Raw genomic sequence first — 14,877 nt, forward strand, 5'->3', positions numbered from 1 at the left:
CGATTTAGATATCAATAAAAACAAAGCTGCATAGTTTGGGGGAGGGGGTTCAAATGAGTCTGATGAAATTAAAAGAAGGAACCCCACATTTGCATTCAAACTAGATGTACTTCAAAATGATTTTATTTCTGCTCTGACTGAAAGCATGATTCTAAATTCGGGAACGAATCTTGCATACAAAATAATCAAATGGGGAACACATAAATCCGAGCTCCTTTGGAATTTAATGAAATGCAGATATGCACCTTTCTTTCAACACGAATTGGTGTTGTTTCAGGCACGTATACAGGGGGTTGGGGTGGGCAGGGAGGCTGAGCTGGTCTGCTCTCCCCACTTTTTTGACAATTTACTTTTTTTCGTTATTCTAACATACAAAGTCAGTATTTTCTACATGCACAGTTAAAACTGATATTTTTTTTTTATTTGTAATGAATTCAATTATAAGCATCAACTCCTGTAAGTTTTTAATATATTGTCAATAACAAATTTTTAAATAGCTGAAAATTTTTAATGCTTGTAAGCTTACCATTATATCAGTGATCAATTTTCTTTCCTTCTGTGAAATGATATATTGTACATCGAAGTAGGACAGTCTCTCTCTCTCTCTCTCTCTCTCTCTCTCTCTCTCTCTCTCTCGTCCAATCAATGAGTATGGACATACGGCGACCGTAAATAATTATGTGGTTCCCAAAGAAACAATAAAACTATATTTTCGTTTATACATTTCCTTTTTTATATGTGTCTATGTGTAATCAACTGTTTATTATGGATTGCAAATGTAATACCCGAATTTTTAAACAGATGTACTGTATATTTTCGATCATTATTCCCTTATTTGTATATCCAAGTTTGTATATGATCATCGATAAATTTTGAATTGAGCACGCAATATATCCAACCAGATGCTCAGTGTATATGATTAGATTCCCGATTTCAATAAACTGCAAAACCTCGACCAGACAAGCATTGAATACAGGAAAAATTTTCGACTCTGACATCTCCCCCGATTGAATACACCCCGTTTGGCACGGGTGAAGTGTGTCGCAGTCTGTATAATGGAATGACAACTTGTTGTAAACAAATCAAATGGAGTTTATCATTTTGTTTCGTGGATTTATCAGAATAAAGAGAATCTAATATTTTCGGTAAGTGCACATCTCCGATACCTGTTGAATAGACGTCCGTATTTGATACGAGTTTTTTTGGCGAATATGCCACGTGCATTACATATTATGCATATGGCATGGACCTGTATTTTGCAAGAATTGATATAAATAATATATTTTATGCTCTTTGCTTATTCCATTCTATCAGTATGTAATTGGCAAATGATTTCTCCGCATTTATTTCATAAGAAACTGCAAATACTTGCATGCAGTTGCAAGTATGCAAGAAAAGCTTCTTTTTTTTTTTTTGCATCTTTTCTAAATTATCTAAACTTTTGGAATGTTGCATTGCTATACAATAAATATTTTGTAATTTTGAGCAAAGCATGTTTTAAAATGTTATTTTATTTGTTTCGCATTCCCTATATATTACTATCGGAGATGTGCACTGGTCGAGTCCACCTAGAAAAATCACTCAGGTGTGACAATCACATTTGGAGTATATATGGGTAGAGTAAATTAGGCTACCTGAGAGAAATATGGCGGATAAGATGAGAAAGGTGTACGTATTTATTAATTCATGTCAGCTTTAATATGATAGATGAAACATTGACGATTGAATAAAGGAACTGGTGAATGCACGTCATCTCCTTGATCTTCATAAAGAGTTCATACGATCAATCTTTTATCAACGTCAAGTGTTAGACAAGTTCTACTTGCCTTCGCTAACTCTATAAACATTTACAACATGCTGTTCATTCGTCAATCTGGTGTGTAATTTTTTAAGAAAAGAGCAGAATGAACTACAATATGCATTCTGCCTAATTAAAGACCTACAGGTATAATTGAAGACCTACGGTAAGCTATAAACATAATGTACATCAAAAACTAATATGATTTTCTCATTAAGCATGTCTCAAATAACTAATATAAACAAAAAGGTTTGATAAAAATAGGCTTTAAAGTGTATTTTCAAAGCTCGGTAATGGGAACTATTTTTTCTCTCCTTGATGAAATAGCGCAAGAACGATAACTCACATAATTGTCATCACTACAAATCAGCTGTTCAATTGATAATCATTTCTTTTATATTTTTTTTGTTGATCAGAAAAATGTTTTAAAATTGTATATCAAAAAACTAAAAGAAATGATGAACAACTGAAGAACTGATTTGTAGATATATATTTACATGAATTATCGTTCTTGTGCTAGGTCGTCAAAGAGAAGAAGAAATTGTCCCCATACCGAGCTTTATAAATAGACTTTTCTTATTTTTATTAAAATTGTTTGTGTTTATAATATATTTGAGACATGCTTAGTCAGAAAATCATATTAGTTTTTAATGTATATAGCCCAATTTTTTGTAGGTCTTCTATAAGTCTTCCGTAGGTCTTCAACTACCAGTAGGTCTTCAACTACCCGTAGGTCTTCAATTAGGTATGCCCTTCTACTCATGTAGAAACGTCATCAGTTTTGGGTAAAGGTCCACAACTTTTGACCTGAGTGTGACACTCAGTGCCGTGATAGTCAGGGTTCTTTATCATGGCAACACTTACCTCGACGTGGGACCTTCGTTCATATCCGAAACACACGCATATAATATGCTAGAAATTGAATATAAGCTTAATTATGATTTACATATACTAGAAAAATGGTCAAATAAGTGGCTACTTTAATTTAATCCATCCAAGATTAAAGCTGTTTATTTTTCGGAAAAAGATAAGTCTATTTTACCGAAACTATTTTTTCAAGGGGATAGATTGGCAATATAATAGATTGGAGTGTGTTCCAGTCCATCGTCATTTAGGCTTATTATTGTCACATAACCTCAGTTGGTCTTTATACATTGATTCCATAGTTGATAAATCTTATAAAAAATTAGGGCTTTTAAAAAGCTTAATTCAAAATTGGTAGAAAACATCTGTCAAAATTGTACATAGCATTTATTAGACCTACTGTTGAATATGCTTCATTTGTTTGGGATGGCTGTTCTGTTCACGATACTGATAAGCTTGAAAAAGTACAATTATGTTCAGCTAGAATTGTTACTGGTCTTCCTATTTTTGCATATAGAGAATCACTTTATTCAGAAACAGGCTGGCAAACTTAACAAAGTAGACGTTATATCGCAAAAATGACTACCATGTTTAAAATTTGCAATGGTAGTGCCCCTGATTATTTTAAGTGAAATTATTCCACATAAACATGAAAATATATTCCTTTATAATACTAGAAACAAAGATCAATTTTATATTCCAAAATGCAGATTAGAGTTATTCAAAAAATCATTTGTACCCGACTCTGTACAACAAAAAATCATTTGTACCCGACTCTGTACAACAATGGAATTTATTACATGTATAAACCAGAGAAGCCATCTCAATCAATTCATCCCGCAAAAAATATAATAACAGACATTACAAGACCACCATCATATTAATCTTTTGGAAAACGATATATCAACATTATTCATACAAAGCTAAAACACAACTGTATTATGATCTTTATAAACGAAATATTACCAATTCACCGCTTTGTACATGTGGACATAATAATGAAGGTGTGTATCATCTCTTTTTTGCTTGTAAAAATTACTCCAGAGCTAGAAATCTTTTTGATCGCGTTTTCATGCTTGACTTGGTTAATATTGATATAAAATTGTTATAATGCGGTGTTGTCAATTTGCCACTGCAAACTAATATCAATATTTTTTCAGTTGTTCATAAATTTATAGAAGAAACTTGTAGATTCATTTAATCATTGTACATTTTACCTGTTAATTATTACCTTGCATTACATATTGTAATATTTTAGGAGATGGACTTTTAAGTTGTTAGAACTTGTTTCCGATCCTTTTGATTTCATCAATGAAATATGCTTAAAACAAAACAAACACGCGTGACGTTCCCTGCTGGTGTGGGACGCTTGACATAGAAACAATCAGTTTTCGGTTATAACCTGGGACTCATTCGGCAAACTTCGGCATATTCCGGTACTCTACATCTAGCCTCGGATGTATGACGGTAAGTAATATGTATATATACGCCTAACATTTGTAATGCGGTCGTCGATTTACTCTGTCGGAAAAACTTCCGCATTCAGAAAGTAGTGATCAAAATCTGTTTTTTAAAAAAAATGAATTTATCGAGTTTTCCTTAGAAAACTGCCCTCTATTTTGAAAAAGAAACCCATAAATCTCAAAGAAAAATAGTTACAAACATTTAGAGTGTCTTTAAAAAAGTATGTTAAAATGGACTGTATTTCGCGAGAGCTGTCAGTAGCTCCAATTGATCAGTGACCAATCGGAATTCCTCGAATGACTCGCGCACTCGATATATGTCGAGTGCGCGAGACATTCGAGCAGTTCCAATTAGATCAGTGACGTTAAACGTGTTGTTCCACGTCACTGAGTACGCACTATGGCGGTAAACATCATACATCCGAGGTTAGATGGAATCGACCGAGGTGATCCGAGTGACCTGGGACTCTCTTAGTGTTACTACACACACGATAAAAGTAATTGAAACCTAATAAAACCTGTAGTGAAGATGTGATTTTGAATGATTTATTCATAAAATGTGAGGACATTTTCTTGCCATCATAGCAAGATTTGTTTTACGAAATTTTTGAGTTTAGTATATTTCCTCACGCCTAGTCACATCATTGTATAATTCCTTTTATCTAAGAAGAACGAGGCAAACGAAACAAACAGATATATTAGTATTTCTCTGATCAGTGGTTTCGGGAATCTATTTCCTAGCGTTCTTGATGATATATTGCTCGACTGGGGAAATAGCATGGCATTTCAAAAGATGTGCAGTTTGGTTTTAGAGATGGGCTTCAATTTTTGCTCTGCAAACTATCATTGAACGGTCTTTGACTTGTAAGAATCGATTGTGTAGTTGCTTGTTGTTTTAAAAAGCTTTTTTCCCCAATCGATTGGACTAAAATATGGAAGAAAATTGCTAAATAAGGCGTTACAAGGAAATATCTTTGAAGTCATGTGCTCAGTCTGTTTGAATCCCCATGGGCACGAATTGTGCTCCTTTTTTAGCTGACCTGTTTTTATATTCCTAGGAAGCAGAATTTATTCAAAATCTTCTACGTGAGAAGAAAAAATCTCTTGCTGTGGCCTTTAATTCGGCATTTAGATATATCGATGATGTATTATCTATTAACAATAATATTTTTCATTCATATGTCAATTCCATATATTCCAGAGAACTCGAAACAAAAGACACCACATAGTCGTCCACTTCTGCTTCATACTTAGATATTTTATTGAAAGTAGATATTAACGACAAACTAACAACTCAAATTTATGACAAACGAATGATTTCAACTTCTCCATCGTCAACTTTTAATATTTATGTACCAATATTCCATTATCACCTGCATATAGTGTTTACATCTCTCAACTGATTCGATACGTAAGAGCTTGTTCTGCGTATGGTCAGTTTTTAAATCGGAGCAGGCTACTGACAAACAAGTTGATGGTGTAGGGGTTCCAACAGTCTAGTTTAAAATCAGCATTTCACAAATCATGTGGTCGTTATAACGATCTAGTTTGCCAATACAACCTATCATTGGGTCAAATGCTGTCTGGCGTGTTTCATGCCGATTGTTAGGCCGTTCTTAGCATACTGATTTTGACTATGGATAACTCCGTTTACCTGATCAAGATATAGGTCTCACGGCGAGTGTGACCGGTCGACAGGGAATGCTTACTCCTTCTAGACACTCGATCCCACCTCTGGTATATCCAGGAGTCCGTGTTTGCCCACCTCTTTATTTTGTATTGCTTATAGGAGTTATGATATTGATCACTGTTCGTTATCTTCGCCTTTCATGTAAAATACCATGGAGTGCTCAGCGATTTTTTCCCCAAAACGAAATGATACTTTTACAAGGAGCAAGGAGAGGTTTTATCACCACTTTTGTTCTCGATGTATGCATATGTATGATATTAAAATTAATTTTACAAAGGAAACTGTCCGAGTGTTGATTTTTAACTAATTATATTTCTGTTCATGTACGCAGATGATATGGTTAAAAATGCTGAATCACCACAATATTTATAGAAAACGTTGGATACCTTACAGTGTATATGATTATTGTAACGAGTGGAAATTAGATTTCACTGTCAAAAAAAATATAATAATAATAATAAATAGATAAAAAAAAACAGCATAAAAAACTCGTTGGTAACTAGAAACGGAGGGAATTATGTAAAACAGGAAAATGGGCTTAATTGTCAATAGATTGATACTGTCAGTGAATTTTATTTGGGTGTTTTACTTAGTTCAAACGGGAATTTTTTTTGAAACCCAGAAGCATATTGCTATATGGAAAGAAAAACAACATATCTTTTGTATTGTAACTATACATGTACTTATTAGTAGGATTACTTATGCATTGTTTTTCTCACTCTCCGTTATGCAATGTTTTACTACAATAAGCTGTATAAATGCTTGTGCGACAAACAAACAAATAAAATAACAGACCGCAGACTGCAGAGAAAAAAAAACTATGAATATCTTATTAGGTAATTAGGTCTTAAGCTTGTGTGTAAAAATGCAGACAAGAAAATATCGCTGAAATTACGATGGAAATATGGTTAAAGAGACGGAAGGGTTACTTAGGACAGGTGCTTCGATGACAGATTACAGGTTAGTGGAGACCAGTTGTACATTAAGGCAAGAAGAAGAAACAAAAAAGTACATGTACACGTATATTGGTAATATATAGACTTAATTATTAACACATTTAAAAAGAGATGTATGGCAATGCTGGTTATAGTAATCCTTTTCACAGAACAAAGGATTCGACCCGGCATTGGCTGTTTATGGCCTAGCGAATGTGGAAAAAATAAACACTGATTTGTAATAAATCTGAGTGTTTATTTCTTCTGTATAGGACAGATACCGTTCAACGATGGGGGGCTTAAACATGACCGGATGCTGGTAATAGTACACTAAGTGCTAAAATCAACAAAAGACTATATATTTCCGGGAAAATCGCCGATTTAGTCAACCTTGAGGTCAAATTTATTTAATATCGGGTTATCGACGGCAAAATATTAAATTAGAATATGAAAATTCAAACATTTGAAAATAGTTTTGAGTGAAAAAAAAATGCCGTCAGGAACCCGCTATATCGAAATTAAATTAATTAAGAATTAGCGGTAAGCGCTAAAACTGTCGTCTGGTCATCGGCGTCGTCGCGTCTATAGAAACAGCGATGCATTTCACAGCAACTGATTAACACGGTGCAATCCGCAATCCACTTTCAAGGTAAGTTCATTGATAGATTATACTTTAATAATGAGACTATTCAAAATGTCTTACATTTACACTGTCATGTGAAGGAGATGTTTATAGTTCATTTAATATTCTGGGTTAAGTTGATAAATATTTTTCCCACATCTATGTATTAGCCTTACATTTGTTAGTAGAAGTAATATACAGAGCCTATCATATCGCTAAGAATAAATATAACTTTTCTAATTTAGAATGATTACATCATTAAATGCACTGCGTTCCTATTGAATTTACTATCTTAAAATATAGGCCTATACATATATACGATCTCCCTAACCAAAATCAGCGACATTATGCAGCATGTCGAATGTAATACATTCCGAGAATGTTGTTGTACATTACTGTCACTTTAATACTACACTACTCTGAGTTACAAACTTCCAAAATATGTCATGCTCAATTTTTTTTTAATTTCTTTATAACTTCTGCCGCGGATCCTAATCTATGACGCAATTTGTTAATATACTTCACATGAATTTATCGTTACGAGTTAGTAAAATGTAAAATCAAATTTTATATATCCGCATGTATAACACATTGACTAAAATCAACTTTTGGTGTATAAAAAGGTTTATAATAATATCTTGTACATTAAAAAAATATATTACATGACAACTATGTAAAATAATCTTTATTGAAAGACTATGTAATCACCATAAAGGGCGATAAATCTGTATGAATCACACGGACAGATCCCCCTGCTCAAAAAAATGTATTTAACAAAATAATTGTGCAATATGATACTGTATAATTATATAGTGTGTTGTAACATGTAAAACAAAAAATCTGCAGTTTTGTCTTCTTGTTTTTTTTTTCTTTGGTAACTATAATTATAATTTCAAAGAAAATTACAAAAATGCAAATAATTAATGCATGCATTTGAGTACCTGAAAGGAAATATGGACAGAATATTAATCAATAATTTTCAAGAACAAATTAAATATATGAAACATCTCTTTCCTGAGTAGGTGGATATATTTTTAAATCTAATTGATGGAAAAGGGTAGTTTGAACAATTAATTCAATTAACATTAATCATTAAGGCCTTTAGTTAGTTTAAAGCAAAGCCCTGGTGGGAGTTCAGTGGGCAAAGCCTTCCAAAGCTCTAGGATTTTGAGGGTTTTTAACTTTTTTACTTTTATAGGTCATACTTGCTATAAGAAAAAGGGGGGGTGGAAACAACCCCCCCCCCCCCCCCTCCTGTAAAGTAACATAGAGAAAAAATATGTAAAATGAAACAGATTTTATTTGACATTTCAGATGCCTGGTAAGAAATCTTACAACTGTTGTAATTGTCCACGCGTGGTACGACAGAAAGACAGATACAGCATTGCAAGAAAATACAGAGTCGTTATCTCCAAACTATCTGGGAGAACACCAGGTGACGATGACTTCTTATGCAACAGATGTAGGTGCATGTGTGCACGTCACATAAAACGCAAAGGTCATAGCATGGCGAGCACGACAGATTGTCAAGGTGAATCCGCACCATCAACATCATCTACAACTTTAACACCTCAGTTCAGTCCACCATCAGTAACTCTTCCTTTTCCTTGCACATCAAGAGGACATGCTGCATGTTGCATCTGCAAAAGGCCAGGACCAAAGCTAGTTGTGGTTCCAGTGGGATTTCGTCATCGAATCTTTATCACCAAAGAAGTCATAATTCCTGCTGGAGCTCGTTGCTGCCCAAAACACCTGCAGAGAGACATTGAAAGTTTGAACCCAACAGCGAGAACAACAAAGTTCAATAAAACTTCAATAACTGAGCTGATCAAGTTCTTAAGAACTGAGATTATACGAAGTGAGAAAGCAAGGCTAGATTTTGACAGTGAAAATCTTACAGACACTGAATATGTAGATCTCCTGGGGATATCAAAAGCTTCTTTCAATGACATGATGCTGTTTATCGAGGGGAAAATCAAAATAACTCCTGCTAGAACTACCAGAACCAGCCTTGCAATCTTTTTGCTAAAATTGAGAGGAGGGGAGTCAAACAAGATTTTGTCCACATTGTTTAATATTTCCAAATCCAGTATACAAAGAAGTGTGCGAGCTGTCCGCAATATATTGATGACTGGAGGTTTTGTCACAGAAAACCTTGGATTTGGTCACATAACACGAGAGGAGATAATCAATAAGCATACGCGACCCCTTGCCCAGACACTTTTTGGTGATGACACAACTCAGCAAGCCATACTTATATTGGATGGAACGTACATCTACATCAACAAAAGTGGTAATTTTAGATTTCAACGTCAATCCTACAGTCTCCACAAAGGCAGGCCACTTGTGAAACCTATGGTCATTGTGTCATCGACAGGCTACTTTGTTTCTGTATTAGGCCCTTATATTGCAAAAAACAATGATGCCTCCATACTCAACCACATTTTGAAAAGAAATATCGATGACATACAGGGATGGGTTTGCGAGGATGATGTATTTGTGGTGGACCGTGGTTTCAGAGACTCCTTGGATTACTTGGAGGAACTAGGTATCAAGGCACAGATGCCATCCTTTATGGCTCATGGAGACAGGCAGATGTCAACTGAAAGTGCAAATATTAGTCGATTAGTGACAAAGGTAAGTCTTATTTTTCATGTGAATTTTAGGTTTATTTTGCAATGCAAAGAACTTAGTTACAGAAAAATATATCTTCATAATATATTTATGTAAACATATTTTAAAATCACAGATAAGATGGGTGGTTGAGTCAGCGAATGGTAGGATAAAGCAATGGCGTTACCTTGGGAAAATCCTGCCAACGAGCCAGGTTCCGTACATTGGAGATTTTGTTAGGATTGTTTGTGCCATCAGTAACAGGTATATTATAATCAATTCCAATAACTTGCAAATAAACATGCATCTCACAATGAAATCCTGTAAAGAGATGAAATTAAAATGAAATCATAATACCATGACCTAAGTAATTAGATACACTAAGTATATTGATACTTAAAAAACCCAGAATGTTTATATTCAGGTTATGCTTGATTTATCATTATAGGTACTTGAAAAGTATTTCTAATGGTAATGCTGAAGATGACCAGATCCTTGGTACAAAAATGATTTACTTATCAAAGCAAATCAACACCCTTCGGCAGCATGTTGAAGAAAACAAATTGGAAAGACGATCAGCTTGTTGGGAGGAAATGGATGATATCACTGACTTTCCAAACCTGGATGAAGAGCAACTGAGGTCTCTGACATGTGGCACGTACCAGCTGAAATTATCCCCAAGCTATGCCCAGGAACATATTGAAGGAGATTGTGCCATTCATGTCCACAAGGAGGAGCCAGGTCTAGTACGAATCAGAATGCAGAGTCGTCATGTGTCATCCAGGTCCTACCTTCTGTGGATAAAGTATGCAGAGGGTGCAATAATTGCATGGTATTGTAAGTGTAAGGCTGGTGCTCGTGTTGTTGGCATGTGTGCACACATTGCAGCCATTCTATGGTATGTGGGGTATGCACGGCACCAACCAGCGGGGCGAATAGGTGTGCGTGATTGGGGGGAGTTTCTGGAAGATGCCACTTTGGTTGATGAGTCTGAGAGTTCCAGTGAAGGCAGTGAAATAGAAGAGTAAAACAGTTGTACCAGAGAAGAAGATATTGATTGCTGAGAGAGAGAGAGAGAGAGAGAGAGAGAGAGAGAGAGAGAGAGAGAGAGAGAAGAGATATTGATTGCAGAGAGAGAGAGAGAGAGAGAGAGAGATTTTGTATCATCTTATAAGTTGTTTTTATTTCAAACATCATTATTTCCTATATATTCAACTTATATTTATTTGGAAGATTCCTTCATCTCACTTTGTGATCATAAGATGATACAATCAATTATTTTTATATTAACATGAGTAATTAAAACAATTTTCATACTCTTATCCAGATCTACTTTGTCAGTTTATCATAATTGTTAAGCAAGCATTGCAATACATTTTACATTTATCAGATGTGATATTTGGCAATTTCAGTTGCTCACATTGGGGTACATTTTATATTTCAAAGAATGCAGTCTGATTTAAGTGAAAGATTGGGAACCTTTACTTTGATGTATTTGCCAAATAATATTAACTGATTTCATATGAAAGACGAGATGACTATTGTCATAATTATTGAAAACATTTTTGCAATGCTTGATAACAGTATATATTATATATATATTGAATTTAATTCTCCATGGAGAATTGCACAACTTGATATCTATATTTTAGGGGATGTTAAAAAATAATCCATTATTTCTTAGTTTGCAAACTATGAAATAATGGATTATTTTTTAACATGTCCTAAAATATAGATATCAAGTTGTGCAAGTTTGTAACAAGATCACTTGACCAATGCCTTTAGTCATCTACATCTACAATAGATGCTGAAATATGATATCATTATTAGGTGAAGTACATGTAACAGGAAAGGATAAAATATTCATGATGATTGGCGGGTGAAATTATAACTACTGCCCATTTATCATCGTCGGATACCCAAGTTTTTCATGCCCAATGTGCATGTCTATTCCCAACACTAGTTTACATTACTTAAGTACAGTCTGCATGACCATCACCAGGACCGACAGTTGAACTTGCCCCAAATGTAACATAGTATCTGGAATATGGAATCTTTTTGATAGACTTATCATAATACACAAGACAACAGTCCTAGCTTTATCAATAAAGGTTCCTGTGTACTTGGCACATTTATAGTTCATCCATGGCAGCAATGCTATGCAACATATACAGTGTACATATATCATATGTACATTAAACCACAGTGGACATATCTTCTGGATTGTGGGAAACAATATAAAAATAAGTGTGTATTTCAAACGATGTATTGATTACCAATCTTTATCAGAGCGACTGCAAATGTGATTTCAAAGAGGATTCATATTTTATACCCCCCCCCCCCCCCAATCATGCAGTAACTTGTTACAAATAAGTAGGGGATGCTATGTAGGAGTAACGATTACAATATATGACACATGCCAAACTTTAAAAAAAAAATCCGAAATATATAGGACATGATTGATCTGATAGTGAAAATCGCGCAAACTTTCGTATTTCACTAGGCCTAATTGTTATTGAATAAATTCACTTACATCATGATCATTAGTTGCTTCTGCATACTGGTTGTTCCACCAAAGTCTCGATTACCTCTTCACTGCTAATCTACTATTCATTTGCAATGTAATGAATGCTACGCGATCAGATGCCGTATCAGCTGCGTTCACATGCATCTGTTATAGAAATGCGAAAAAATTCGAGCTAACAGGAAGCGTCATAACACGGTATCCTTTTAATTCGTTGCCCTACTTTTCGGGCAATTTTAAAGCGAAACGTTAGCATTTACATCATTTATTTAAAATGCATAATTGTTGAATGAGATGTTAAATATTAGTTCACGCTAGGATGAAATAATAAAAAGTTCCATGAAGTATTATGCAAATGACAGTCAAAATACTAATACTGTGACATACTTCAATACACTCTCGGTAATATCGATCTACCTATACACGGTGTTGAATAAGTGTACATATATATCAAACTCTGTGGGAATATTAATAGAAAATGTTATCAGAGAGAATATTCAATTCTTTTATACATAATGTGCTGTTTGTAAATTTTGTATATGTGAGGTGCTGTATATATTACATATATATACTGATATAATGAAAGAGATCAGCACTTACACAACTTTGACGTTACATTGAAGACAGCTAGTGACAAAAAATGCCCTAATTTTGAAGACATGGTATTTAAATACTATTAAATATATAAAGAAAAGAAAAACGATTACAAATAGCACAAATCCTTGGTAATATTTCATATCAAAATCAATCATTTTTAAGACTAGGCCATAGTTGGTGGTTTGTGGGTCAAATCCTTTATATCAATAAAAACAAAAACAAAAAGGATATGTGTAATGAAGTTATGGTGATGGATATCTAAAATTATGCAGCAAAACATCACCATTTTAAAGTACATGTAATTCATTAAGAAAAAATGATACGTATGTGGGACTCGAAAGCTCGATCAACAGATTGCCAACCTAACGTTATAATCAACTGACCTACACGTAAGCAGATAAGCAGATAAAGGATGAAATATGAATGGATGAATGATAAATACATTTCTGATGTTATTTATATCCTGTTGCACACTTACGCTTGGAAGATTGTGAAGAGCATACATGCTTAAAGGGGTAGAATGTAAAAGATGAATATTGGTGTCCATCAAGAATTAGTTTCATTTGAGAACTAGTTGATGCCTACAGTATAGTGACGTCATCGCCACAAATCTAATTGTGCAGACGAGATGTTAGAATGTTGTTCTCATTCTAATCCACATCGTAATGCTAGATTTGAAGGTTTTGGAAGAAACATTGTCAACTGCAATGCAATGAAACTCAACAAGAGCGCCTTGGACTTAAAGAGCACTCAGCCGATAGCTTACACCGATGTTATAGCAAACCAGGAGAATACCTAGATTTTCATTCCCAAAGTATGCAAGAAGTTTCATGGTCTTTAGAGGACGACGGGTACTCCATATTGATGTCTGTAGGTCAGAAACATTTGTAAAATTGCACAGGTTTTATCATTTTCTATGGGGAAGTTAATCTTTTTGGTATAGGGTATTGATATTTGTATGTTGTGTAGCTTTAAGGCCGCCCCCTATTCTATGACCCCGGAGAACCAAAGCAGATCCACAGCAGGGGTTTTAAGAATCAAACTTTGATATTACATCATAGATGAACAATTTCTTTAACTGGATCATGATGTTATAGGCTATAGTTAGCGTACAGCAGAGATATATAGACAGCCGTGGACCATCTTTTAGAAGCTTTCCAACAGCGGTACGATCATTATAGTTTGTGAAAGTAACATGCAAACACTCTGGGACAAATAGAGTATAAAGCATTCCAATAGCAAGGCTTATTGTATAGTCAGTATTAGTGTTCTAGCAAGTTGGCTCATTTGTGCTTTGTGGCCCATGGGTCTCTTGTTCAGGTTCCTCAACCCCACCAAAACATTCCGCTGACCTATATTCATTAACCTTTTGCTTCATTAAAAATTTCACAAAATTTCAATGACCCTTTTTCATCCTCTGTTCAGAAATACTCTCTTTGAAAACCAGAATTATCTATTCATAAAGATGAATTAAAAAAAACCAACACATCCATCGTATTTCTATCCAAGATTAACAACCTTTTAAGTCTAAATCAAGTGAATAAATGGTTTCATAAAGTAATTGATTATATGACTAGCGGAGGGAACTTCCTTAACACGCGAACTTCAAAAGGGGCCTCTAATCAAAGGGCAGATCACTCTGGAAATAAAAACTGCAAGATTCGCACCGTGTCATCCTGATGAAGCATCTCTCTTTACTTTACTATTCAATTCACTTTTAATAGCTGAACTTTCAAACCTTTAGGCATGATCATTTCCTGAATATCTTCTT

General features: G+C 34.5%; 1 protein-coding gene and 1 long non-coding RNA gene across 5 annotated transcripts; one reads left to right on the top strand and one right to left on the bottom strand.

Annotated features, from left to right (window-relative positions):
- Positions 1-8,654: 8,654 nt before the first annotated feature.
- On the bottom strand, positions 8,655-12,724 carry LOC125666744 (uncharacterized). 4 transcript variants are annotated; one of them, XR_008802581.1, is made up of 5 exons: positions 12,519-12,724; positions 10,438-10,779; positions 10,173-10,306; positions 9,843-9,974; positions 8,655-9,124 (listed from the first exon to the last, which is right to left on the bottom strand). It is a non-coding gene; the product is annotated as an uncharacterized LOC125666744 (long non-coding RNA). The 4 variants fall into 4 exon arrangements; XR_008802582.1 differs by having other exon boundaries at positions 10,501-10,779; positions 12,519-12,722; XR_008802583.1 differs by having other exon boundaries at positions 10,648-10,779; positions 12,519-12,716.
- LOC125662931 (uncharacterized) lies at positions 8,687-11,307 on the top strand. Its single transcript, XM_056163511.1, has 3 exons — positions 8,687-10,009; positions 10,122-10,249; positions 10,434-11,307. The coding sequence occupies exons 1-3, from the start codon at positions 8,687-8,689 to the stop codon at positions 11,011-11,013; spliced, it is 2,031 nt and encodes a 676-aa protein (XP_056019486.1). The 3' UTR covers positions 11,014-11,307.
- Positions 12,725-14,877: the final 2,153 nt, after the last annotated feature.

Source organism: Ostrea edulis, chromosome 4 (genome assembly GCF_947568905.1).
Source record: "Ostrea edulis chromosome 4, xbOstEdul1.1, whole genome shotgun sequence".
Lineage (NCBI taxonomy): Eukaryota > Metazoa > Mollusca > Bivalvia > Ostreida > Ostreidae > Ostrea > Ostrea edulis.